The following is a 25928-nucleotide window of genomic DNA, read 5'->3' on the forward strand; positions in this document are numbered from 1 at the left end:
TAAAGGCTAAAATAATGTCAATACTATTAAACATTACCATGAAGAATATTCCTGAGACAGACACCATCAGTCGACTAAGCTTATCAGGGAAAGGCTGAAAAGGTTCAGGTTTTCCTGTGATGGGATTTACTCTTTCCACTTGGGAATATTTAGCTTCAAACTGGGGGCGCAGCTCTTCCTGGAACGACAGAGTAGATTCCATTTGTTGTACAACTTGCTTCACTGCAGTATCAAAAATCAGACATATATGTGCTATAAAGTAAAAAATTTATATCGATACAAACTCTTTTTTATAATGCTCCAACTCAAATATCCAAATAAATTTGCTCTTTTGAAAATCCTTAGAAATAGTGGCAAAGACCAGCAACAAACATAAACCATAACAGCCTTCCTCACTAAGCGAGGATATTAAAATGGTCACAGGTCATAATACTGACTTTAAAACTAGTTTATCTGCACAAATTGATGAGAAAACTATAAATAAATGCCAGTTATTATGGTGCTTTTTGTGATATGAAACCATTTACTAAAAGCCACGAGCTTGTATCTACCCACCTATGGAAAGCTATAAAACAAGTAATGGTAAAGTCTCTATAGACTTAGACTGCAGTTAAATCACCAATATACTTAAATTACAGCTATGTTCAGTAGTGATTTATGAAGTAATAACATCATTTTATTATTGCTGATGCTGATAGTAGATGTAAAAGGATAAGTTATGTCTCTCAGAAGGACACAGAATCCAGTCTCTGTCCCTTTGCTTGTCTTGGTCCTGTTTTGAGGCAGGATTAGGAATTTCCAGTACAAGAAACCACAGCATTGAAAGGTATCTGTGCTGACATCAGTCATAGTTCCTGTCCTCTGTATTGGCAGTATTTCCACTTGTTTTTTCAAAGGATACTTTTAATAAATGTTGAATTACATTTTGAATTATAATGCTAGATACAGAAGGTAAAGTATCCTTGCATAGTCTCAAATATACTTCCTTACTCGGCAACTAGTGTTATAAATACAAATATCTGAATGACAAATTCAGATTACTGGTGTAAAATATGCAGTGATATTTACACTTTAATCATGCTGATAGCAAGATTTAGAGGTTTACTTCCATTTGGTCTTACCTCTTCGTCTTCCCAGTCTATGAGGTCCCAGTCATAGGTTAACACAGCTCTACGCCTCTTCCAAAACTCTAGAAAGACTGTAGCTGTGGAAATCATCAATTGCATTTTTATTATGGAAAATAAAGCGAACAGGCCATGCAGATCTCAAGGAAATCAGCAACATGTAGCATGACAGCTGTCACCAGCCACTTTCTGGCTGTCTTCCCCATGGAATCTGAAAACTATAAGTAACTTCAGGATAATCACTGTTAAAATTGGAACACTCAAAGGTAACAGAAATTAAGGAAGCGTCTCAGTTATCGGGAATAAAATTCTGAATTTTAAATCCCCCTGAATTAAAATACCCGAGTTGGAGAAAGTGAAACCGAACAATTGAATTAGTGGCTTTTTCCCCCCAGTGCCATTACTGCAGAAAAGAATGAGGAAGGGTGGGCTATTAAGTACATGCAGCTCCTTTGGGCAAGGAAATATTTTAGCCTGTGTAAATATCCACCGAAGCTGTGGTAATAAAATGAGGCAGTCGTGGCCTAGAAGTAATACTAGACTGTGGACAAATGGTGTCCTCAATTGAACATACACTAATCTTATAATGTAATACATTTCATTCTGTCTGTCCTCTAAGATTTGGGATAACTTGCTTACTCTTTAAATTAAGATCCATCTCTAAGTTAAGAGTTTTCAGGCTCTGATATAGCATGAATAATAGTTTACTATAATATGAAGAATGCTAATAAATTATCTCTTTTATGTTACTTATGTACACAAAGCATTTGATAATGGAATGATCAGGAAAATCATCCATCTAGATGAAGCAGGTGAGGCCTAATCATTAACTACACCTCCCAACTAAAGCACTTTTTCCAGACCCACCTGGGCCCTTAAAAAACGCTGCAATACTCTTTCCCACAGTTGAACAGCATTCATCATAATTTTGCTGTGCTAAAAGGCTATTGAGAAAATAGCATCAAAAACTAGAAGGATATAAATACAAAGCATATGGGGAAAAAATAATCCATAAATCTTCTCTGCGGTGTAAACTTCTAGTCTAAATGACCATAAAAAAAAAGAAAAAAACAAAAAAACCAAAACCAAAAAAACCAAACCAAAAAAACCCATCAGAATTTTGAAATTCAAGTATTGGTCCAGTTCTGCAGAAAGGCAGGATCCTTCCTGGCTTGCCTTTATTTTACTCTCTCACACCACTAATGCCACCTGTCTCTGGTTGCTCTCCATGCGCTCAAGCCCCACCAGCCCTAGTTGCTAGGCGCTCCTGGCTGATTCATATCTCACCCTCATCTCCCAGCTCTGAAAATGCTAAGCTTTGACTTTTATCAATTACTTCTGCAGAAAACCAAGATGTACAATAGATGACTAATCCAACCGTTTGAACATCAAGATGAGAATATTCATGTTTTAACATTGCTTTGAGCCTGGCAGAATTTCTTTCTGCCTAATCCTGCCATTTAAGAATTCTGGATAATTTACACTTTAGAGAGAGTCACATACCAGTCTCTGCTTTGCTACAGAAAACTTTATCTGGTGCCTCCCTTGTTCTTCCCCGGGCACGCTGATTCCCATTTTATAGCTCTAATTGCCATTCTGCATTTTAAATTCCATAATATATGGTGTACATCCAGTTTTTGTCCAGCATTTTGGCACAGACCCACTCATTTAGGGATCTGTTATTCAGTGCTCTCTGCAAGACTGCAGTTCTGGCCAAAACTTCCAAAAGTTCCTTTCCGTTCTTATTTAAGTTACATTTACTGCCCTTACGCTGCCAGTACTTGCATGAATGAAGAACTAAAATCACAGACTCATAGAATCATTTGGGTTGGGAAAGACCTTTAAAATCATTGATGCCAACCACTAACCTGACATTGCCAAGCCCACCACTAGATCCTGTCCCCAAGTGCCACATCCACACGTCTTTTAAACACCTCCAGGGATGGTGACTCAGCCCCCTCCCTGGGCAGCCTGTGGCAGTGCCTGACCACCCTTTTGGTGAAGACATTGTTCCTAAAATCCCATCTAAACCTCCCCAGCGCAACTTGAGGCTGTTTTTTTCTTACACTATCGCCTGTTACTTGGGAGAAGTGAGTGCCATGCCCCTCGCTGCAGCCCCTGCCAGGCAGCTGTAGGGAGCCATCGGGTCCCCCCGAGCCCCCTCCTCTCAGGGCTGGACCCCCCCAGCTCCCCCCGCCGTCCCCCCCCAGCCTTGTGCCCCAGCCCCTTCCCCATCCCCCTGCCCGGCTCTGGACACGCTCCAGCCCCTCTGCATCCCCCTGGCACGAGGGGCCCAGAGCTGAGCCCAGGGCTCGAGGGGCGGCCGCCCAGTGCCCAGCGCATGGGGACGGGCACTGCCCCAGCCCTGCTGGCCACGCTGGTTTGGCTACCAGCCAGGAGGCTGCTGGCCACCTTGGCCACCCAAGCATGGTGCCGGCTCGTGCCCAGCTGGGTGTTGACCAACACAGCCAAACCGTCAGCCTGCAGGTGACACCCTGCCGGGGAGCTTGGCCTGCGGGGGGCTCTGCAGGGGGGGCTGGGCAGGCCGGGCCCACGGGCCGAGGCCAATGGTACCAGGTCCAACCCGGCTCGTGGGTCACAGCCACCCCCCGCGGCTGCGGGCCTGGGGCAGGGGGCTGGGAGCTGGCCGGCAGGGCTGGTTGGTGACTGTAAAAGTCAGGACTTGTTTCCAGCAAATGTTTTTATGCAATAAAAACACTCCTCAGAATGGAAACCGCAGCTTAATTAAACACAGGCTATAGCTGACTGACAGCTCGGTCTCCTCTCCTGCCCCAGGAGCCTCCATAGTGCAGCACGGCACCGAGCCGAGGCCCGAGTCACAAACAGAGCATCTTCCACGAGGTGTTCACTCACTCAGGTACACAGTTTTTACTTTTCCTGATGGATGAATGAAACTACTAACAAATTAAAAGGGGGCAAGCGTATGTACCTTGAAAATCTGAATAGAACTGCAGCCTGTATAAGGTCTTGCTGTTTTCAAATAATATATATCTATCCCAATAACCTTTCTATTCCAATAACCTTTCTTTAAAAAAAAAACACTATCAGACAGGTTTCGTAGCACCTTAATGAGAGCATGCTGGTGCAAAGTATACTGCCGATCCTAGTATATCACTTGTCATTTGGTTAATGCTGCGTAACATCCAAATCTTGACACAAATTTGTTTTCAGATCGCATGGTCAATCTGTTAGATGCATGTACACCCAGACAGAGCAACACATGTGAGTTGGAAGATTGTTGATACACACTGTGGCACACGATACATTCCAAAGAAAACCAAACCCACCGTATCACTCTGTCCTCCCTCCTCTCTCAGACCAGCCCGCCTCATGCCACAGAAATAATATACTTCCCCAAAGGGGATATTAGAAAGGGTAGAACTTGATCCATTTCACAGAAAACCCTCCACTTGTCCACTGCAGTATTTTCAAGAACAAACCGCTAGTCATTCCCATATAAAAACCTCCTGTATGTGCTGTATTCTCAACACTTATCTCAAGGATAAGTTATGAAATAGTATTTGCACTTGATGACTTAACAATTTGAAGTGGAAACAGATAAGAACATCATGGCATTCCACTCAAACAGTCACACAATGCTGAAACATTTCTGAGTTGCTCTTCACTACATACCAGCCTAGAATATATATACTTAAAGAAAAAAAAAAATCACGGATTGATTAGATCAGCGTATTAAGTTACACATAACAAGTTTGACTTCCTTATTCTTACCTTAACCCGGTATTGTTTACACAAAACCTAAAGTGAGGAGTAAGAACTGTAACATTCAGAGCCCTAGCTGGTTATGTATTCTAAAGTAAAAACTATTGACAGCTCATCAATTCAGGAAATTTAGATTTAGATTGTTGTCTTAAATTACTGCAACTGTGAACCTGGAGATGGGATCCGACCCATTTCTAGCAGCATGTTTTTCTTAACAGAACCCGTTTGGCTGCTTTATTTTGTAGGAGACAGGCTTTTCCAGTTTTCATCTCACAAAGTGTACCGTAGGAAGCTCTGTGATAAAAAGCAGCTATCTTTTGTTAAATTAATAGTTGCACGGTACATGGAACAATAGTTCCTCTAGTTTACAGAAAACAGCCACCCTTCTGAAATACGGGTTCAAAGACTTTCGAAAGATTAAGCAACGAGCACTGCCACTTTACCATAAACACTGCAATTTCTGTGGACTCTGTAATGACAGAGCTCAGTTATGACAGCGGTGAGGTCGGTCAGGCATGTTCTCAGACGCGCGGCTGCACGCAGCCAAGGGCTGCCCCACCTCGCCCTGCCGGTACGGCGCGTTCCTGCCCCGTGTCACACTGCCACATTTATTGTCCCTTCCCACCAGACTAATTGCACTCTGGGCCATAGCAGTATTTCAGCAGGTTCTTGCATATTTTGTAGAGCTCAAAGGTAAGTTTGAGGGGATTTTTTTAATGCTTATTAGTTGATCTGGTTAATAATCACAGTGTTCTTTTATACAGCATTTGGGAAAGCAAGTGGTGCTGTTGTAGACAAATTCTACTTAAGAGTGTATTCTGACAAAATAATTGAAAACTGCCCATTTAGTGATTCAAACACTAAAGAAGAGAAGTAGCAACCATAAACAATGAAAGTATTTAACTAAAATTCATACTTCTCTTTAGCGGGTGTTTACACTAAAATTCATACTTCTCTTTAAGGGGATGTTTATGCTTCTTGTCAAGCAAGTACAAATTTTCTCTTCCTCAGTTCAGAGCCCATTTTAAATGCTGGGGGGTGGGGGTGGTGAAGGGAAGTATTCTGTTTATGCTATTTTACACAAAATTTCTGTAAGAAAAGGTATTGCTACATTGTTACTGCTTCTGCTGGGGTGAGTTACACCGACAATGAACTGGAAATACACATTTGGGAAGCTCGGCCATTGCACTTAAACTTGTCAGTTTGCTAGCTAGTAACAGAGGGGAAAAAATACATTAATTATGGAATACTATTTATATTCCTCTTTAGAATTCACTAAAAACTTACAAATTGTTTTCTCAGTCCAAAAATGAAAATACATTTGAGCTTGGAAATTTAATATTTATTGCTCATTAAATTTGAAGTATCTTCCTTAGAGAGCAAGCCAAATTTTAGACCAAAGAGCCAAAGACGCAAAAATCCAACATGTTTCTAGGACCACCATTTGCTACTCTTTCTATCTGAATTCTAAAAGATAAATTTTCTATATCTCACTTTATATTTGTTCCATCTATTTTTGGATCACTGATGTAAAAGCAAAACCAATCTACTTTATGAGGCTTCAAAAAGCATAGTAAGCTTTTTGTGACAGCTCTGCAAATATGAACGTTATTCCAGGTCACAAGAAACACAGAAGTGCCATTAACAATTTGCTCATCATGTCACCGTTTACTACATAAAGTACTTTCTAATCACTGCTGTAAGGGAAGGAAACGGTACAAGGTTTTATTTATTTACATGCAAAAGAATATCCTTTGAATTTATAGTTCTGAGGACTGTATTATGCACCCATAAGAAGACGTGGAAATGCTTATTTTCTTGACAATTGCAGAGGTTTTGCAGACGTTACACCTATCTCTGGCAGGTGGGATTGTGTTCAGGAAATACATGTTGCAAATACTTTATCATGCCACAAATGTGTTTTTAATTACTTAATATACCACTGGATATATATTTATATGAAAATTGCCATATCATAATTTAATAGGACATTTTTTTCTGTGTTGCAGAAATATTGAGCACAAATCTGAGCAGTTAAGGCAAACACAAAGCCAGATGCAATATCCATGCAATCTTCACGGCCAAGTCCATAGACCCAGGGCAGGTTGATTTGAATGGGACCAGGGCTTCACCCAGACTGTAGGTGTGCAGATGTACACCTATGTACACTAGTTGCTTCATACTGAATACTTTCTGCTGTAAAGGAACTTTAATCTTTATTAATAACAGAACGACAAGGATTTTTGTAGCCTTTTTTAGATTTACTTCAATTAAAATCGAGAAGTCTGTATGATAGAGGATGACAGCCTCCTCAGTGTGGCTGTACCTACACTAGCAGTTTAATCCACATCAGAAGGGTGATTTTAATGTCTCCTGATCATCTCCATGTGTTGCCCTTCGGCTTACACCACTGGGTACTTCTCTGCGTAAGCTACGCAATATGCTCCAGGAGTAGCCTAACATAGCCAGCTCTTGGGGGGTGCTCAGTCAAAGGGAAGAGATTGTGGCAGGTTCAGAGTAAACCCCTCCACAAACATAGAAGAGTGGGTATCAAGTCCTCAGCACCTCTACAGATCTCTTGCAACTGGACTACACATTTTCTAGCATAGACACAACCAGTGCATACCGAGTATGCCCATGAGGTTCACACCAGAGAGCCTTTTTTATGGGAAACTGCATTCACGTCTTGGTGAATTCCTCAAATAAGGGCCACTGTATCTCTTCATAAAGCCATACACCAAAGGAGGCATTTTAGCCTTCCCCTTTTTGGAGCTGGCTTTTTTTCCCCTACCCACCTGTCATAGATCTCAGATGAAATTTGACTCTAGCAGCACAGAAACAAATGCAGCGTCCAAATTCCACTGAAGAAACACGGTGGTGTAACCACCCTATGTCAAAACCTCATTTTTCATGTTAAAAACAGGTAGAGCTAATCTAGGTAAATGAACTGCAGCCTAATCCCATAATGATGCCATTTCTACTCACTTGTGGCTATGCCTACTGCAGCAATTTGCACTGAGCTAGTACTGAGTAACATGAATATCAGTGAATAAAAAAGCAAGACCTTTTTTTTTTGTTAATAACCTGTTTATAGCCTCCTTAAACAATTACTTGACCAACTAATTTAATGTTTGGGCTCTTCTGCATGTTTGGCTAATCTATAGCACTGCTGTTGTGCTGCAATAGCACTATTTACATATTAAGCTCCAAAAGCAATGAGTATCTCTGAAGAACTTCGGCGTTTTTCTAAACTGTATGAACATAAATGCTGCACTAGAAAAAAAAGAGTTAATTATTACAGACAAAGGGATTTCCAGGAAGCAGTTCATCACAGCCTGAGAAGTACAGCACACAACTTTCAAAGCAAGGATGTTTCTCCTCTATGGTCCCCCATGAAGATTACACAAACAAACCGATCAGAGAAAACTAGAAAGAATTTCTTCAGCAAGGATATTGAAAACTTTGCACACTGCTCCATGAATTAAAATTACAGTTAAAATGTATTGAGCATAATTTCCCTGTGTAGTTTAGTTACAGTGAAGGGATAATGAGCGATATGACCAAACCAACTTTGTTCACCAATATGAGTATTAATAAAAGAAGGAAAGACCATGCCATTGAATGAAAACAGTAATACTGTTAAAATGAAAGCATGTTCTTGAAAACTGTAAAATACAACAGGTTTCTACTTCACTGTTTTGCCGTTATTAGTACTAACAAATCAAACCCTAATATTCAGATTGCACAGCATTTCATAGTCATCTGAAGGCCTATCATTCAAATTGTAAACGTAATTGGAGCTGATAACTGAACTCCAAAGTGGTTTTCTTTGGCTGGCTTGTTTGGGGTCAAAGTGGTTCACTTGAGTTTAACTGACACTCAAGCAGAAGTTCTCTCTTATTTTTTGCTGAATAAGTTAGAAAAATGTTCCAAGCATAGGTCCTTCCCGCAATATAATGAACCTTAACTTGGGAAATAAGCAGTGTGGAGAAATGGAATGTATGTTAAAAAGCAGATTAAATGGCACTTTATAAATACATATATATACATAAAATACTTTATAAATACATATATATAATCTATATATAAAAATATATAAATATAAATGTGTTTCAAGTAATGGTACCACCTTCCAACCACAAAAGAAATAAGAATGAGACCAAAATGAGATACCTTGACAGGATATTTAATTATAGTCTACCCTTACAACATTGCTACAACATCTATGCATGCTTTCCATTGCTCTGACAGTGTTACACACAAAGAAGCTAACCTGAGGAAAATGCACAATTAAATGAAAAACCGAAACCCCAACCAAACAAAAGAACATAACCGGCCCTTATCTCCTTCCTCCCAACAAAATACCCATAGGAAAAAGCGTAAGGCAGTAGAAGGGGAGGCTGAACATGGAAGAAATAATTACTTTCTCCAGGTGTATATCTCCTTTCTTAGATGGTAAATACCCACATACATGGACACCTAATTAATTAACGTAACTGCATTAATTAAAGTAATTGAAAATGGAACTTAGTGTACTTTTTATCGTGCTGTCTGTCACATGAGAGGTTATATGGGGGAGTTAAAAGCTGCATGATCTCAACCTGTCTCATGTAGAAAAAACCCACAACCCTTGCCAAAACTCCACAGATAATACTGAACAGCGTAGCTGTTACTATCATTTGACTTCAAGATGAGTTTTTCTCATCCTTCTCAATCTAACATTGGAAAAATGAATACATACAATACAGCTTCCAGTTTCCTATAGGAAAGGAAGTTTCCACACAAATTCAGCATCATCCATGATTTAGTTGTCTTATTTGCTCCTGGCAGCATTCATATGATGCTCACTCCTCAGGGTCACAAAACATTACCCATCAGCCTTCTGGTCTAATTATAATAATTATATTTCTTCATAAGGGAGCATAACTCTTCAGAATGGTCTTGGAGTTGCTGCCTGCCCAGAAAACATTAGCTTAAGCGTGCCATCAAAATACATATCATTACCTCATTCTATAGCAAAGCGGGTTTGAATTATTCCCCTCCGAGTATGAAGCCTGCGTACAGAACCAGGGAATTTTTCTTCTGCAAAAAGCTCTTGCTGATCATCAATATCATTTTAGGTCACCCCTGAGGTTATTAACACCCTGGTACATAAAGTTTTCATCATCAACACATGGTAAACTAGTGAGATTTCTGTAGCATAACACTAACTTTTGCTACCAGCTTATTTGGGTCTTAACTGAGTAGCTTTGTTTTGCAAAATAAAATCATAGACAAAAGCAAATTTCTTACAGGTTCTGTATATAACAAACCAGACTTTGAAGTCAACACTATGAAACCCTCCTGTGGAATGATTTTCATTTTTCTGCTTGTAAGGCTGCAATGGAATAAAAGCAATTCTGAGAGCATAAAAGTAAACAAAACAAGTAATGGCAACAGCTCAGTTACAGACTACAGTCAGTCTACAGTGCAACCGACTTCACAGAGATTTTTTATTCTGCCTATGACTACTACCACAAATCCTTCTACTGTCAGTCATGCTGCACCAGTAACTACCACTACCAAAGAAAACGTAGTAAGAACAGAGATGAGCAGCTGGCAAAACAGCACACCTCTGAACTCCACTGATGGCACCACTTTATCTTCAAATGTCATTACGGTATCAAAAGATGGAATAACTAACTCCACCACAAACTTCAACAGAAGTCCAACATCTTTAGCGATGTTTACAAAAATGACTGACTCTTCTGGAGCGACCCGAAGTGCTGTAGCTACTTCTACTTCCACAGTGACACCAAGTAACTCCAGAGTCACCTATAGTACCTCTTCAGCTGTGGCGCTCCCCAGTGAGAGCTCTTCACTCAACCTCACGACGTTGTTCCCCACCAGTATCACTCTGACATCACCCACAGTGATGCAGGACAGTCCTATGCCAAACTTAAACCCCATTCAGCAGACAACAGAGTTGAATCATAATTTCAGCAACCCTTCTACTGCATCATCTAATTCAAAAGATGCCAATGCAGGTAAATACCTAACTAAAGTCCAACTGGTTTAATAAAATCATTTGAATTAAATAATAAAAAGATGTTTTCTTCATTGAACAGGAGGCTTGATAGGATGTGTGAATTAATAGGTGACAGAGTACAGAATAAAACTAAAACTCAGCCCCCACGCCCCCCCCCCAAAAAAAAAAAAAAAAAAAAAAAATTATCTACTCTTTACTTGTTTAACACTTCCAAGAGTGGGGGAACCTAATGACAGGTACTGTCCATTCACACTGGAGTGCACCTTCAAAGCAGTTGTGTAGAAAAAACATTTAAATCATGTAACACATTAACTTATTTAAGTTCAGAAACTTTTGTGACCGAAGATGACTTCTTATAAATATTTCCAAAGGAATTAATCATTGTACATTTAATTATCAAGCTGAGGATGCGTGGGAAAACAATGGAACATAAAACTGTCACGGCACTTTTCTATCCTGCTGCTCTGAATCAGGTCTTCAGGAAAACAAAAGGAAAGATTAGAAGACACAGTAATTTTTTGCATTAATTAGCTTTCAAGCTGTTAACACAGGACTGAAAGGCTTATCCATCACATCCAGTAGAGTACAGTTTGTACTAAGAACTAAAGGAGCACCAGACTCTGATGTTTCTTATCATAGTTCTAATAATTACAACGTACCCAATTTTTAGATAATGTGACTGAAAAGGAAGCAGGGTGGGAGAGGCAAGTTTAGTTCCAAGAAAAACAGAATTCTTTGAAGAAAAGTCTTACAAAATCAGAGGAAAATCTTGGAGGAATGCAGTTATTCTCCTAACTGAGTAGGTGCAGAAAGCATTACTGGATTTCTTACCTTGCATACTCAAAAATTGGTACTCTAACAATCACTTGAAATTCAGAGGCTGCAATTTTAACTGCTGGCTTAAATACAAATAATTGCATTCAAAGAGTGATTGCTGTTTATTTCTTTAAACAAAAGGATAGCGGTTGATTCTGTAATTAAACCTGGAACCTTTTCATTTGACTAAAAACTCATGTAGCCTTTCTTTTTAAAACCTCCTTTATTCCCTTGAAAGTCAAGGATGGAGATGTCTCTTTTCTTTTACAATGGCAGAAAGTTTATGCAGAGAGGCTGGTTTAGTCATAGTCTGCACAGTGTTTCAGATCCTTGGTGGGACGTCCCACTCCACAAAGCCCTCGACTGCTCCAAATCAAGAGTGAAGTATCTGGACTTACAGACTTATTATTTTCATTCAATTGTCTCTTTCTTTCTTTCTCTACTAGACAAAAACTACACAGAAAGAATAATAGCTGGTGTCATTGCAGGAGCCATTTTGGTATCGATATTAATTGGTCTGATTGGGTATTTTATATATGGTAAGAAAAGGTCTGAATCATTTTCCCACAGACGTCTTTATGATGATACAAGGAATGACCCAGGTAAGGAATAGCACAAGTGTTTTGCATAAGAACATTTTTTATTTCTGCACAGAACTGCTTAAATAGTCTGGTTTTATAGAGTTATTAGTAATTATATCATCGACTTCAGTCAAGCTAGGTTTCAACTGACAGTACTTTATTATTTTAAAATTTTAGCTTAACCAATATTCCTCTTAACTCCCTGTCTCCTCCTTGCAAGTTATTTTTATAACCTCTGAAATATCAGGAAATATCACATCTAGTATCAGTGAACCTGTTCAAAGAATTCTGGGTGAGTTCAAAACTGTATCTCAAAAGCTTTTGGAAACTTTGATTAACTGAAAAAGGTTAAACTACTTACTCATCCAGCTTCAATAACAAAATGAGGGATGAAGTTGTATCTGTTTTTAGGAGTTAAAATATTTTTAAGAGGTTTAAAAAGAGGATTGCTTTTGTATTCTCCATGAATATGTATAAACCTGTATTAAAGCGTAATCTCACAGTCTCCAAACATTTATATCGTGTTCCTGGACTTTATTTTTAAATGTTTAAACAAACACTGAGAGGCTAAACACACTTTTTTTTCTCATATAAAATCAAATCAAAATAAAACTCTGGCAATACGCCTTTTCTGGCTTGAATGCAAGAGCTGAAAGCTGCCAGAACGTCAGACTATGAGCTAGCTTTGGAAGCCAACCACCCATGTAGTGCTGAACGGGCATTGCTGGGAGGACGCACGCTCTCTTCAGAAGGTCGTGAATCATGCTCTTCACCTTTTGCTCCCCCCACGTAAGGAAGAGGTTAACCAGGCTCAGCTGCAAGGGACTGCTGAACTAAACTGTGACGTACCCAGTGTATGGGGATAAGAATCTCTTAAGCAATATATAAAAAATAATAATTACACTATCCTTTCAGTTCTCCACTTGGACAACTCACTTGGACCATATGACCCAAGTTTTGCATGTGCATCAGATGACAAAACCAGCACAGCAGACAAGGCTGAAGAAGACAACGCAGGGTGCCCATCCGACGGCATTCCTATGGCTGACATGACACCATCCCACTCCTCGTCATAATGTTTGCTTCAGATTATATTCTCACCTGTTATCTATACACTTTCATTTTCCCCCAGATGACCTGGCAGCTGTTATCTTACAGGCATTACTGTGCAAACAATGTTTTGGAAAGGAAAGGGAAAATCACAAGATACACTAATACACAACAAGCAGGGCCCAGCAGCAGAATATCTGCTCTTCTACTTTGTAACTAAATGATCAGCCTATGGTTTTCCTGGAAAGATATTACGCTTCCTTTCTTAGAAATAATATAGACAAATTGCACTCAGATAAAGTTCTGCCTTGTGTAAGTTTGGTCAAGAATGGAAACATTGTAACAGAGCAAAATTTGGCTAGGATTGCAATGATAGTTTAGCATTGATACAAAAGAATTCCCAAATTTAACTAACTTGGGGTGAAACTACTCTGTCCAAATATAATTTCTATCTGATAAATGACTCAGGGCATTATTTTCCCCACTCTACATTTGTACCTTCTTCAGTGAATATGACAAACAGAATTATATTTACTTGGATTACTCAGAGGTTGATGTTTGGTGGGGAGAATAAAATCTGAGTGACATGGACTACATTTAACCTTTGACTACGATGACAGAGTTAAAGTTACTATTGAAGGGAAGAAATGAAGACAAGCTTTGCTCTTCTGTCAAACTGATCTGTTGTTTGCAATGCAGGCTAGATCTGTAGAAATGATGTAAAAGGTTTTGGTACAGGTTAGACAGAAGAAATACTTATCTTAAAATGAAAGGAAAGGAATTATGTCTGCCATGTATATAGATATCCTAAAAAGCACGGTCCAGTTTTGTCCAGCTAAAGAGTAAAATTATGGCAGTATAGTGCAAATAATTGCATAGTGTATCTGTTTGCAATTACGAGACATGTCTAAATAGAAAGAAAGAACATGAAAAAGACATAGCTGTAAAGGCATAGAACAAACAAAGTGCAGAGAAAATAACTACTCACATGGGATAAATGCTTGTTACTATGACTGTTAAAATACTTCATTTAGTGTGTGGAGACTGTGGATCATGTCAATGGAGTTGTCTCACTGGAGTGAGAGTTATATGGTTGCGAATGTTGCAATGACAGTTTATTCAAATAAATACGTGAGTAATGTACGTGCACACACACACCAGAAACAACGGCAGTCATACTGCAAAGGAGTAAACCCGGTATTTATTTCAAAGTATTGAAAAGATTAAATAATTGAGTGCGTATGTGCAATGTTGCCACTCCTACAGTCATAAATCAGCACACTTCCCATCAAAACTGGAACCTGATTCCTAACATTGTACCCAGCATGTTGCATAGCAGACTGACAACTGGAGACACATTCACCTATGTTAGGTGAGAGTATCACTCTGCTGCTCGAAATTAAGAAAAAAATCAATATTCAGCTTTCGTCTTTCTTAGCACATAGACCATCTTTCCTGATAATGGCAAAGCAGGACATAAGCAAAATTCCTCCTTACATGTGAACCTTGGCCTCAGCTGAAAATAGAAAGAGATCTCTCTAAGGAGAACTTGAAGATAGAAGCTATCAGAGCTGCCTACATTGGTAGTGCAATGCATTTTAGGAATTTATGAAACTAATTATTAGTAACTGCAAGGCCATAACAGCACTGCTAGGAGCCAGTGAAGAAATACCAGAGGCAAGCACTCAAAGTGTGTCCTTCCATTATATTGTGTTAATTTTTATCAATCTAATTATGAATTTTGCATGTATGTGCATGTGTCTATTTACCTCCTGGATGCTTTGCTTTTGTTTGTATAGTCCTTTGCTTTTATCAGGCCAGCCTCCAAAATTTGTGACATTTGTTTATCCTTCACTTTAAGTTAGAATCATTAATGGTTATTCATATGTATGACATAAATAAATCTGTTGTCTGCCATTTGATTCTATCTAAAGTTGTAAAACCTGGCTTGAATTCAGACAGTTGTATGTATGTGAACTGGTGTTATTTTCTCAGGCTTTACATAGACAAACATTTACATTGGTAAAATTAATCACCTCTTGTTCCAATAACAGTCTTCCCTACTGTTCAGTGGCAAAATACTATTAGCTTCAGTGAAAGTTAATTCCATCAAGCATTTCATGCTGGAATCATTACATCTGTCTTACACAGCACGATTGCAATGACCTTCTAAGAAAGGCAAGACTGCTTTTGGTAGCTCCTGTTCAACAGTGGCCTCTGTGGATATCACCCTGCTTGGCTTTGGGCCCTGTGACATGATGTGTGCGATGTCAGAGTGAACATAATGAGATACTCAGACTCAGAATTTGAATATAAATATTAAAACTGTTGCAAGCACTTAACATCAAATCTTTCCTATAATTCCCTCTAATTAGCTCCCACAAAAACATTCTCATTTATTCTATAAGAATTCTCTACACGACATGATTTTTATATTGACTCCAGATCAGTAAATTAACCTACATGTTTGCCTCTAAAAAGACTTCTGCCTGCCTGATATAAAATGCAGGCACATGATTCTGAGATGTTAAAGACAGCCATTACATTAATGATAAAAGGCATTATTTTCACCTACTACTAGCACAGAAAGTGAAGTTGATTTAAACCGAAGAAAAAGTTTGTGTGACAGAATCATAATCCTTCTTTTAAGTTTTATCAAGAGCTATCATCTCCCTTTACCCAGTAATCATATAAAATGGTCAGGTGAACTAAAATTACAAAACAAATAGAAATGTACTTACCCCAAATTGCCATGAAAATAGCAAAGAAAACAGTCCCTCCATTATCAAACAAATGTGTGACCTAAATAGAAAATAAATACATCAGGAACAAATAATTTCCACTTAATCTTTTGCCCCAAAGAATCCCAGAGAACATAACTGGTGGCAGAAACTAAAAGCTAAGCATTTGAATAAGAAGTCCTACTTGCACGTTTCTTCTACCAAGGTTTGCCCCACTCTCTTTCAGTATAACTTGAACTCCAGTTTTCCAGTCCATCACCTCATGCACCTTCAGTCTATTTGTTTCACAGACACTAAGAGCTGCTCTGTCCATGCCCAAAAAAGCTAAAAATTCCTCCAGAATTCCTCTAATGTGCCAGGTCATATTCAACCCCAACATTTTCTATTTTAGGGCTTTTATAAGCTTAAAGAATGACTATCTTTTCACTTTTCTTCCTCTGTATATTACTCAGTTAATGTCTCTTTTGATCCCATTTTCTTCTCCCAGGCCATCTGGCAATTTCTCTGCAGGTAAGAATGGTATATAATCCTTTTTATCTAGGCATCTCAGCTTCTCAAACTGTTGACATATTCTCCTTTTTAACAGGCTAGTGCCCCTACACTCCAACAAACATTAAATAAATTCTAAATACCTCCCCCTTCCCCAAAACATAACTCTAAATTGTGCACTTCATTTCTCCTCATGAATGCTTTCCCTTTTTGTTGGATTTATCCCTTATCTTACTCTTATAAGATTTGTTTGGTCAGAACAGATGTTCTGTTCCAAAGTGCAAGGCTTACCCACAGAAAAAAAGTAATAGTTTTTGCATGCCTATGGATCACTCTAAGCATCTGAGAGGGTGAATATCATGTCTCACTTATTATGAAAACATCACAAATTATACTAAAAAATCCCCAGATTTTTTAATATTCAAGCCATAATATCAAAGAGTATTTAGGAAGCTAAAATTAACATCAGTGCACTTTCAATAGATTTAAGATTGCCAATTTGCAGCAATATAATTTTTCCAGGGATAACTGGCCTATATTTCTTCTAATGAGAGGTAGTTGTTGCTGAGTGTTAGTAAGCAAAGCACAGGCTTCAAATTTCTATTTGGAAAAAAAAAAAAAAAAGCACAAATCATTACAAAATAACAGAGCAAACCAAGTTATCATCAACAGTCATATGTTAGGATTTGAAGTGAGCTGAAAAAGAAATGAAAAAGTGCTGCAAGTGGCTTTGATATGTATCATCCTAAACCATCCAGAAAATTAATGGTTATATCCCACTCTTGAAAATAAGAAGAGCATGTCCTGAAATGGAATATTCTTGAAAATATTCTTTTTCTTTCATCGGTGCTGAACCTGTTGCTGAATTAAGGACTAATTTTTAAGTTTTTATCGTGAAAAGAAACTTGTCCTTAAGCCAACGGAAGGGCACAGGTAACCAGGTTCAGTCTGTGATCTTCTCTTATGTCTGTTATGTCTTAACGCCCAAAGCTGCTGTGGCCAGCGGGACCATTGTTCTGTAGAGGAGCCTGCCTGCACGCTGGGGCTGACAGGTGCCTCGGGCAGGTTACCCAACCTGCTCCCAGGAGAGCTGCCAGCTGCAAGAACTCATCCTAACGACAGGTTTGGATTCTTCTAGAGAAGGCTGGCATCATTGCTTCTCTGCCTAACAAATAAAACTCAGGAAAGCAGAAAAAGCTGATGAAAACAGCATTGCTTGCCTCTATTTTATTTCTTATTGAGTAGAATTGTTATAATTTCGTGAGAAACCATTATGAACACGTATTTTATGTGTATGTCAGTTCTGTTTTTCTTTTTTTAAGGTTACCAAATAGTCACTTCCCCATTTGGGACTGGTTATCAATAAATCCAGTATCTCCGCTGCATGAATCGTACAGTAAGAACAACTGTACATACAAATACGTCTTTTGCCTTGTTTTCCTTTTGCTTCCATATGGGAAAGCAGAAACATAACGGGTATGAGACTGAAAATGTGAGAGATGAATGAAAGCAGTACAACAAATCTGATGAACATTTTCAGTGTTGAATGTAGACCTGTGTGAGGATGTGATTTTGGATATTCTGCTCAGTAAAGAGGGCATCTTCCCAAGGGCATACAAAATGAACCAACCAACCAAAACTAACCCAGCAGAACTAAAGTTGCCATAGGTAGAAGATACTTACCTGGCCCCCGATCTAGCACTGTCTTTATAAAAAGAGCTTGGGTGAAAGTCTTTCAGTACCAGAATTAAAATTTGACGGTCTTAAAGGCTAAATGTGTATTCTGAGACCCTGTGTTGACCAGAGGCCTCCAAGCAGAATTGAAACATCGTGGTGCCTGTGGCTGGTCTGTCAGCTACCTGACTGATATTCTCATTCTCATAGGAGACTTCAGGCATTTTAAATCCGCCCTGAATCAACAACCTGCCCTCAGGCAGAGGGCACGGTGTGCTTGGCACAGGACCAGCCCCAAGAGCCCTACTGCCCCATCCGCATCACCCACGGATTACAGAGTCCACTGAATGCGGACAGGAATGACAGCTCAGGCATTTGGCAATTCAGGTTACAACTCGGCTGTTACCTGCCCTTCCTTTCAATTATAAACTTCATCTCAGTGTGGCATTTATAAATGGCAATGGATTAAAGAGGGAGGGGATGAAAGAAATGGGTGGTAACAAGGAAGAAAAAGGCGTCTTTTGTATTTTGTCTCCAGCTTTACAAAAAAACTCGGCAGGAAAAACTTTCGAAGTACGTGATTTTTCTGGCATTAGTTTGTTCTGTCTGAAGTGCTCCTCTTAGAGGAACCTTGTCAGATATTGAAGAAAGAAACCCTGACATCAGTTTTAATAACTTGAAATATGGGCACAAGGCCTTAGATAAATGAGGCAGGTCCCATAACATAAGCAGGTTTGGGAAGATAAACTTCACTTAAAGGAACTCACTTTTCCTCTTTAACTCAGTGCTTACGTACTCATATACAATGAACGATTTGAATGAATAAGGATTAAACCACTTATTCCAGAATAAGGGTGCCAGTGTCCAGAAGGAATGAGGAATAGTTTCCCTGGTGTACCAGTTCTTCGCTTGTGTGGTTATGTTCCCACAACAGCAAAACCAGAGGGAAAGGCTGACAAGCTCCCTCTCAGGAACAAGAAAGCAAGCAGGAAATGCCATTTTCCCTTCCCGGAGAGCAGAGCCGATGCCTTCTTTTTAAATATGTTAGTTCCACTTACATTACTAACAGCACCTCAAAAGGTACAAAGGAGCATTTGATTTGAAATCAGATTGTCATTTTCTAACATTTACAGACTGTTTTCATTCACTAATTTGGGTGCAAGCATGGTGGAAGTGCTGACACACGTTTGGGTATGTGATGCTCAACTCGTGCAGCACGGTGGCAGCCAAGCAGGACCACAACCCCTGCTGGAAACCGGGCACTTCCTAGCAGCAGGGTAACACGCAGAGATGCAGTGAACTTTCCCTTAGAGACAACATGGTGAGTGAAGGCCCGTTACAGCTATAACCTCAGAATTATAAAAAGCCTCATTGAGCTTTTTTTATTTTTTTCCTTTTTCTCTGCCATGCGAGTGGCCAGATGGTAATCCTATTCCTTCCCAAAGAGAAGCACCTCCCTCCCCCACTTGGAGGACATCCAAACCAGACAAATCCTGAAAAGAGACAATTTTGGGTTGTTTTTGGTGCTCTAATGTAAGATTGATTGGTTTTTCAGAAAAAACGCACCGGCAGGAAAAGTTGGAAGCTTACAAGGATTTCCATAATATTTACAGGCATCAGGAAAGGGTGCCTGCGAAGATGGAATACGAGTGGTTACTGCTCGTTTTCCCTGGCTGTCATCTGGGTTTGCTTCAAGGAGAGCAGTTTGAAAGTACGTGGAGGTATGGTTGGCCTGGCACATTTTCTCTGCAGCAATGAATTATTCACAGTGTGACATTAAATGTGAGGTTTGCATGATTGAAACACAGGGTGTCAGCGTAAATGTAAATAAGACAAAAAAACTTGCTTCTTATTAACTGGGGATGTTAAAATAATGGGACTTAAAATTAAAGGGATGCCACAGTGCCAAATGTAATAATTTCCTGTTAAACTGCAGTGGGCTGCTTAAGAGGTACTTGTCATCTTCTAAAAAGAGGCATTTCTGGGATGGCTTGTATAGTTTGCATAATATTATTTCAATTAAGAAAGCTCTTATCGCCAGTACACATCTTGAAAAAAAAAGAAATCAGTAAAAAAAGTTACAAAACAATCTCATGGAGCCATTTTCTGCCATAGAGTTATAGCAGTATTTAAAAATGAAAACCAGTTCTGCATTCAGTACAACATTATTAATGGTATTTGTTGCTGCATTTGTTGCAAAACAACTTTTTAGTTTTAAAATTTTGGCATTATAAAATTGAAAACTAAATTTGTAAAATCTAAATATACATTATTTTCACAAATGTCAAATGTTTTTAGAATTTTCCTTTACAGATAATTTGGAATGTAGAGTTTTACTCAACATTGGTCCTATCTGTATGCAATATCAAAATCTAACACAAAATTGATTTTCTCTTTCACATCGCTGCAGTATGGTTGCAATGCCACGGCCCAGAGACAATCCCATTTTATAAATACAGGCTTCTGAGCTAGATTTATCTTGTGGGTTAAAGAATTCCAAGAAAATGCCAAGGCTGCTTTTCCAGCATTATGAACATACCACACATCAAAACCTATTGCTCACTTGAAAAAACTGCATGTATACAGAGGTACTTGTGATTATTTAAGTTTGAGGGATAACTTCTTGTAGCAAAATGTTTAGATGTGCAAGACCTTTGCATTAGTTTGACAGAGCAAAGCACATCACAGGCACATTGGACTAAAAAATTTCTTTAGGAGGAGCAGAAATTCAGCCACAAAGTAAGCAAGGGAAACAGAGTGAGAAGTTAATTATACAGGAAAGCAGGAAAAACCTTCCCCAAAAAAGTTTTATTATTCAGGGGACTTGATAAATTGATGAAAATAATAAGGATTTAGGAAGGTATTGCTCACAGAAAGTAAAACAAATTTTACAATAATCTCTGATCATTTCAGAGCATTCCCTTAGTAGAAACATGAATTGCAGAGGCTGAAAAAACCTCTGGAGAGAAAGAACGTGCTTTGCAGGAATCTTTGCTGAAACAAGAGCAGCCATTACACAAAGAAAGTGGATCTTTAGACAAAAATTATCTTGGTAGCAGTAAGACAATAATTACCTTGGCATATATGCAGCTTTCATTAAGCTTTTGTAGCGTGCAGTTGCGTTCACACATAGGGCACATGATGGTTTCATTTGCCTCGCAGATCTCTTTGCTTTAGTACGAGAGAGGAAAATAAAGGTTATAAAAAGGCTTTTAGCATACTTAAGATTTTCTGAGGCCAGGCCGTTTGTGGTCTCTATTTGTTAACAGTATGCATACACCACAAAACTGGCTCAATAAAATAAATTAAAAGTGACTGTTAGGTTTGAAAAGCTTCATCTCACATCAGTGACCTGAAAACCATGGACGCTAGAGCAGTATGCAGTATTTTTGGGCATCCTGCTGCACTTCTCACACTTGTGAATATCCCATTCTCTCCCAAATACCACAAACAGAAGACCAAAACATTATTCACTGCCTTCAAACACATTTACTGCATATTTTTCTAAGCGACATAAAAGATACCAAACGTTAAGATGATGGACATCACTGGTATAGCTACACTATTTCAATCAACTTATCCCAGTTTACATCAGCTGAAGGTCTGTTCCACAGGATGACGCTGAGATCAGTCAGTCACATGTAAAAAACCACTGACAAGGATTTCTGGCAGCAGTATTTCAAGCCTTTGCATTTTTATTTGCTACAGAAGAACTGATGTATAGGGCTAATAAAAAAACCAGCAACCACCAAACAACCCACTTTAATGTCCTATTTTGGGGGAAAATATCTTCAAGCTGCATTAAGGATCCTAAGGTTTAGGAAGATGAAGTCACTGTCTTCACTGGGACCATTCATATTCAAAATGTAGTACATAATTATGTGTCTTGACAAAGGCAAAACAGAATTAACAGAAGTGCAAAAATTAATTTTAAGGCAAATTTTAACTGCAGTGAGTAAGCTTCCCAAAGAACCTCAGCAATCGCCTTTCCCTATCCTTTAGCAATGTTAATGTGCTTGAAATGATCCTATGACACATGAGGAAAGTAGCAGTATCAAACAAATGCCAGCAAATCCCCTCTAATTTGCTTTAAGAAACATTATGTTTTCACTCTCCTACTCATAAAAGCTGAATTTACAGTTCTAATACTGTACGGAAGTTTATGCTTATGTCCAAATGAGTGCACCTATTAAATCCTGTCTTTACATAACACTAAACAGAAATAAAAGATTCTGGTTGCCCAGATGCTACTTTTGTAGTCTTCGGTCATACTTCACATAGCATCACAGAATCACTAATTCACTGAAACCCTACAACACAAGGTGGTCCTGACAAAGAAATTCTCCTAAGTAACCCTTAAGCCAGAATGAGCACAGCAGTCATATCAGAGTTGCAGAGTAACAGAAATCTTAGTGTGTCATATCAGAGAATTTTCTTGCTTGCATTTTCAAAGTGATTAAACACAAAAACAGTATTTCAACAGTATGTTATAATGGTTTGCCAATAATAAAAAATGTTGTCAAATATAAGGCCAAATTGTAATGTACTTTGAATTTAAGTTCCAACATTATAAATGTTAGATTTTCTGTATTATATACCTTGAGTTAAAATCTTGGTTTGTTTTTAATAACAAGAAATTTTACAAAATCACACTGACAGTGATAGGTCATAAGCTTTAGCACTACACTGCAAAGGCAGTAACATCTGTAACACAAGTGTTTGTGACAGGTGCTATGTTAACTGTTACTGCAACTCAAATCTGCAGTACAACAGAGCAAAATAAGCTTCTTTGTGCTGTCCTCACTGCTATATCTGAAATCTGCAATAAAAAAATAAAAATGCAAAGGCACCTCAAGCTATGCTGTGTTCATGCCTGCCCTTTCTGTTTGGCTGACAACAAATGGACAACTTGCAACGGTGATAAATAATGATATGTATAAACCCATCTAAACAGAATTCTTTTAAACCATCACATTTATTTTTATATAGATGTGTAATAGCTTGACATCTAACTTAACAATAAAGATAGGTAATAGATATGGCACATAATTTGTTGAAAGAACCCAAACAAAGAAACTGCTATAGGACTATTTAAGCCCTTCCGTTTGACCACCACTCCACATCTCCCCCAGTTAAGCTCAAGGAGGGCAAATGGATCAAGATATAGTTAAAAGTATATGAAACAAGAAATACAAAATCAAGCTCTGCATTTTCGTTTCTGCATGTCTGAGCCCTATGAATATAATTCAATTGCTCTGGAAACTAGATTCTCTGGATTATTCTCTTGGCTACCTTCATCTCACAACCGAACCCTGCAACGAGCTGCAGACACTAATCTCAGTACCACCAGGGACCTTGGTGCTGGCTCCTGGCAGCCACACTATTACCCAACTTTATTCCAAACCCATACAATGAAAAGAACATCCTCCATTCCAATGTCCTTTCAGAGATACTGCCCATCTTACACACTTGATTTGTGACAGGACAGAAAAATGCCCCAAACTGTGTAGAATGGAGAAACTTCTGTTTCTAAACATGGGACGTCCATGCATATTTGCTTATAATAGTGTCTAGTGCCTGATACCACAGTGTATATACAGGTCCTCCCATCTTATTTCACCTTCCTCCTCCCTACACACTTGAATCATCAAATGATTCAATCTTGACCTGAAAGTTTATTGTTTCCCTAAAAATGTAACTGAGGAAACAAGAGAGACACAGCGTGAGGGCAAAAGGCAGCACGAGAGGAGCACTCGCCCTGGGAAAGGAGGAAGGGTATCACCAAAAGGGAGCACGTATGCACCGATATGCACCACTTCCAACTTGCCCGTGGCAGCCACAGATGAATGACACACAGGTTCTGCCCTTCACCTTTGCCAGGCTGAGATGGGGTCCTGCCACAGGCTGATATATATATTTATAAAATATCATTAATATGTATAGAAAAAGAGCCACCTGGTATCATGACAGGACCCAAGCTCGGAGCAGAGAGAGGCACTCATACAAGACATAAGACAAATCAGTTCTTAGGTGTGTATAACCCTCGCATTGCTGTACAAAACCTGTGGCTGGCATCGCAAGCAGTGTTTGGTTCTACGGCAATGCACGCTTGTGTAGTTGCTTATTCCTTCTGTGCTGAAACTGCTGGACCTCAGTGGAAAAACAAAAGGATGGGTTTGTGCCTGCAGCCACACGAGGGGGAATCATGGCAGCTCCCCGCACCCGAGTGGTAGAGGGACATCACTGAGGAAAGCATGCTTCTGCAAAATTGATTTCATCAGTCGCTAAGTTCAAATTTTGTGACATACAAGACAGATGAAAAATAGGGTTTTTTTTGACAGAATTTATCACCCTGTAAATCAATACTTCCTAACATCCACTCCTTCCTAGCAACAAGTGTTAATAGGATAAAACCTGTTTCACATGAAACAGTGTTACACTGAATAATACTGAATGTGGGGCAATGGGGCAGTTACGACACTGCCATAATGTCCTGACACTAGGTTTAGATTCCTAATTGCCACTGGGTTTTCTGTCCCTAGATTTTGCCAGAATAACTTACCCAACCTTTCCTTCCAGAGGGCTGCTGAACACTGCATTTGCACACTGCAGTAGTAGCAGTGCTCAAAAGACAAACAATTATAAAACTGTTATATATGTTTATCTAGCAGTTTTCTTCAAATGACTGCAGAAACACTAGATAGATAATTTCACAGTCCCAGAATGTGTCAAGAATAAGAAGGTTTAGGTTGTGCAGTCTGTCTGCCTGCTAATGGACGAGTCCTGCCTGCTTGAGGTAGGAGGTTTCTGTCTAACTCTCACTAACCCGTCTAGGCTAGGCAAGCAGATATGGCAAGGAGCAGCGTCTGTTATCACCGGCTTTTAGAATGGCCTCAGTACACAAGGTGATACAGAAAACTTCTACATAGATTTTATCAGGCCAGTCACAATCAGCTGGAGTGAGTTAAGCTCTGTTCTGGAATCCATGTCTCACAGCAGATCTTACTGATCTGGTGACAGCATGCAGGGATGTGGCAGTGCCCTGTCAGGACTCTGCAGGGGGCCTGCACAGATTCACACCTTCCGCCCAGAAGGAACAGATCCAGGTTACAGGTGTGGGGCTGCCACAGAGCACACAGCTAGGGCATTAACCCGCCCTCTGCCAGTATTGGGAAATGAACACTGGCTAACGTTAGCTATGCTAAATAGATAAACACTCCCCTCCCTGCGCAGGCATAGGAGGTATACGGTAGATCACCTAACTTTCAGGCTCTTGCTCTGTGTAACACAGCGCGATACCGAGGCACCTCAGGATGGGACCCAACACAAGCAGCCTCCTCGGGGAGCAAAATAAGATCTCTGTGTTCTGTGTGCAGCTACTCAGCAGCCGTCAAGGGGAAAAACTTGGCGAATGAAAACACAAAAGCTAGCCCACCTCTGAGCTCCTGCGATTTACACCCTGCAACCTTCAGCAAGCAATAAAACTGCGTCTGTCTGTCAAAAAAGCTGAGCAGGAGCCCTATCTCCAAGTCTTCTTGGGAGAAGTGCATGACACATATACAAACATGTAACAGCTTACAGTTTGAAAAAAAAAAAATTCTTAGAAGTTCTGTTCTTTCTTTTGGGCAGTGTCAATGCCAAATCTTTCTCTGCCACGGCAATGCCTCAAATATTACACTGT

General features: G+C 39.3%; 1 protein-coding gene across 1 annotated transcript in view; it reads right to left on the bottom strand.

The window, feature by feature from the left end:
- Positions 1-25928, bottom strand: part of ANO3 (anoctamin 3) — a 138331-nt gene that overhangs the window by 19728 nt on the left and 92675 nt on the right. Inside the window, exons 13-16 of the mRNA XM_040609404.1 lie at positions 21322-21418; positions 16085-16145; positions 1122-1204; positions 38-178 (exon numbers count right to left, since the gene is read on the bottom strand). Coding sequence (XP_040465338.1) covers positions 38-178; positions 1122-1204; positions 16085-16145; positions 21322-21418 — 382 coding nt within the window. The remainder of the gene's footprint in view (positions 1-37; positions 179-1121; positions 1205-16084; positions 16146-21321; positions 21419-25928) is intronic.

Source organism: Falco naumanni, chromosome 10 (genome assembly GCF_017639655.2).
Source record: "Falco naumanni isolate bFalNau1 chromosome 10, bFalNau1.pat, whole genome shotgun sequence".
Taxonomy (NCBI): Eukaryota; Metazoa; Chordata; class Aves; order Falconiformes; family Falconidae; genus Falco; species Falco naumanni.